The following is a 3,137-nucleotide window of genomic DNA, read 5'->3' on the forward strand; positions in this document are numbered from 1 at the left end:
CTATTGTGACTTGTGTGTACTTACACAGAAATCACAATAGTGATTGTGATTTTACTCCCTTTGTTTATGTCATAAATTGATGTACGATATTTATGACCAGAGCGACGCGCGTGGGCGTAAATTTCCCTACTAGTGTGGGGGAGTGGGGGGGTGTGGGGGTGGGGGTGTGGGGGGGTGGAGAGTGTGGGGGTGGGAGGGTGTGGGGGAGAGTGGGGGGTGTGGGGCTGGAGAGAGTGTGTGGGGGGTGGAGAAGGAAAGGAAGGAAACTATCAGGGGTAAAGTGCCAAGCCTTGACGACTATGTAGCACTGGGAAGGGATCAGGATAAGGATTTGGGATGGGATGGGGATAAGGAATGGTACCCAACCACTTGGACGGTCGGGGATTGAACGCTGACCTGCATGAAGCTAGACTGTCGCTCTACCGTCCAGCCCAAGTGGTTGGACATTGGGGGGTGGAGAGAGAGAGTGGGAGTGTGGGGGTGGAGAGAGAGAGTGTGGGAGAGAGTGGAGGGTGTGGGGGTGGAGAGTGGGGGGGTGTGGGGGAGAGAGTGGGGGGTAGAGAGAGAGAGTGGGAGTGTGGGGGTGGAGAGAGAGAGTGGGAGTGTGGGGGTGGAGAGAGAGAGAGTGGGGGTGCTCACCCATAAGAGGATGTAGGCGCGCATGAGATAAGACGGCAGGTTGAGGACGATGAAGACTGTGGAGATGACCAGCAGCATCTTGGTGACCTTGTTCTGTGACCTGACCCTCGGCCGGTGACCTCCCCGCCCCTGGCCACCCGCCGCCTCCTGCTGCTGCTGCTGCGGCCCGCCTGGCCCGCCGCTGCCGCTGTGGGAGTGGGCCAGCGTCATGGAGTGCCGCAGCCGCTGGACGTGCCAGACGCAGCGGGCGATCCTGACGTTGAGGCTGACGATGATGAGCAGCGGGAGGAGGAGTGTGAGCAGCGTGTCCAGGTGGTTCATGATGGCCGCCAGCCGCATGTAGGCGGGCCGCACCTTGCAGATGGTGCGGCCCGCCGTGGGGTGGAGGCCCGGGGCTGCGGCCACCAGCAAGTAGGAGTACAGCATCAGAGCCACAGCAGTCAGCAGGAAGATAACGAGCCGCGCGCGCCGCACCGTGCAGACAGCTGCCCTCAGCAGCGGGTAGCAGACAGCGATGAAGCGCTCGACGGTGAAGGCGACGACCAGCCACACACTAAGGAAGGTGGTGACGTAGGTGGCATAAACTAGTGCCTGGCACCAGCCGGGCTGGTTGACCAGGTCGCGCCACACCCGCGACACCCACACCACCAGCAGTGTGGCCAGGAACACCGTGTCTGACGCCGCCAGGGCCGCCAGGTAGCAGCTGCTGCTCAGTGACCGCAGCTTCCTGCTGTGGAACACCACCACACTCACTATGTTGCCTGCGCTGCCCACTACCACCAACACCGGTGTCACCCACACCTGGATGTGGTCTATGGTGTGCTGCTCCGCCTGCTGCTCCAGGCTCCTCATGCTGCTGCTGCTGTTGTTGTCGCTCCAGCTGCTGCTGCTGTTGTCGCTCCAGCTGCTGCTGTTGTCACCCCAGCTGCCATTGTCACCCCAGGTGGCGTTGTCACCCCAGGTGGGGTACACGCTCCCAGGCCACGGGGTCAAGCCTGACCCCTCCCTTTGGCCCATATTGCCAGTCACGTCACGACACTGTCACCCACGCCACCGTCGGCGTCACGACACTGTCACCCACGCCACCGTCGGCGTCACGACACTGTCACCCACGCCACCGTCGGCGTCACGACACTGTCACCCATCTCTCACCCGTAACCACGTGACCACAACAGCCAAACTACGTGAATGAGCAGCATGTAACCCTCTCTGGAGCCTACATAACTACCGCCATAAAGGGATTCGAACCCACTCCAAACTTGGATCATTCATCTCTCGTGTCCTAATGAGTTTGAGTGAGTTTGGTTCATTAATTATGATACAGTGGACACACTTGCTGTCTGTCTGTCTTATGGAGGAGACACGACTCCAAGTCGTCAGCGCTTACTAGAAGAGTTTTCGATCGTTTTGGGGCGGGCAGATGGCGCTGGGGTGGCGGGGCGGGGCGGGGCGGTGCTGGCGGTGGCGGGGCGGTGCTGGAACTCCGGCAGTAGAGGCGCCACTTCCATGTGAAGCGAGGGGACAACACATACTGAACGTCCTCTGCTCTCCTACTCTCTCCTCCACCCACCTCATTCTCTCTCTCTCTCTCCACCCACCTCTCTCTCTCTCCTCCACCCATCTCTCCCCCGTCCCTCTCTCACTATGGGATCATGTCCCCAACTCCCTAAAGTCAAAGATCTAACTATTAAGACAAGAGCCAACTGTCCTCTTCCCTGTGTCGTGGACTGTGTGTGTTGTGTTCCCTCAGTGCAGCTCTATTGGACTTCCCTAATAGAGCGCCTCAGTGCAGCTCTATTGGACCTGTTGGACCGCCCTAATAGAGCCCCTCAGTGCAGCTCTATTGGACCTGTTGGACCGCCCTAATAGATCCCCTCAGTGCAGCTCTATTGGACCTGTTGGACCGCCCTAATAGAGCCCCTCAGTGCAGCTCTATTGGACCTGTTGGACCTCCCTAATAGAGCCCCTCAGTGCAGCTCTATTGGACCTGTTGGACCGCCCTAATAGAGCCCCTCAGTGCAGCTCTATTAGGAAGGACCAACATTATCCGGAGCTGTTTGGTAATACTGAAAATATCTATAATGCAGCTAACACTGTACATACTGTTATAAATTATTTTAGCATATTTTAATTTTGGTATCTTGCTATATATATATATATATATATATATATGTCGTATCTAGTAGCCAGAACGCACTTCTCGGCCTACTATGCAAGGCCCGATTTGCCTAATAAGCCAAGTTTTCCTGAATTTATATATTTTCTCTAATTTTTTTCTTATGAAATGATAAAGCTACCCATTTCATTATGTATGAGGTGAATTTTTTTTTATTCGAGTTAAAATTAACGTAGATATATGACCGAACCTAACCAACCCTACCTAACCTAACCTAACCTATCTTTATACGTTAGGTTAGGTTAGGTAGCCGAAAAAGTTAGGTTAGGTAGCCGAAAAACAATTAATTCATGACAACTTGGCTTATTAGGCAAATCAGGCC

General features: G+C 55.4%; 1 protein-coding gene across 1 annotated transcript in view; it reads right to left on the reverse strand.

The window, feature by feature from the left end:
• LOC138350542 (kappa-type opioid receptor-like) overlaps positions 1–1,656 on the reverse strand; it is a 139,728-nt gene extending 138,072 nt beyond the window's left edge. The window contains exon 1 of the mRNA XM_069301551.1: positions 640–1,656. Coding sequence (XP_069157652.1) covers positions 640–1,656 — 1,017 coding nt within the window. The remainder of the gene's footprint in view (positions 1–639) is intronic.
• Positions 1,657–3,137: the final 1,481 nt, after the last annotated feature.

This window comes from Procambarus clarkii, chromosome 46, assembly GCF_040958095.1.
Source record: "Procambarus clarkii isolate CNS0578487 chromosome 46, FALCON_Pclarkii_2.0, whole genome shotgun sequence".
NCBI classification, from domain to species: Eukaryota; Metazoa; Arthropoda; class Malacostraca; order Decapoda; family Cambaridae; genus Procambarus; species Procambarus clarkii.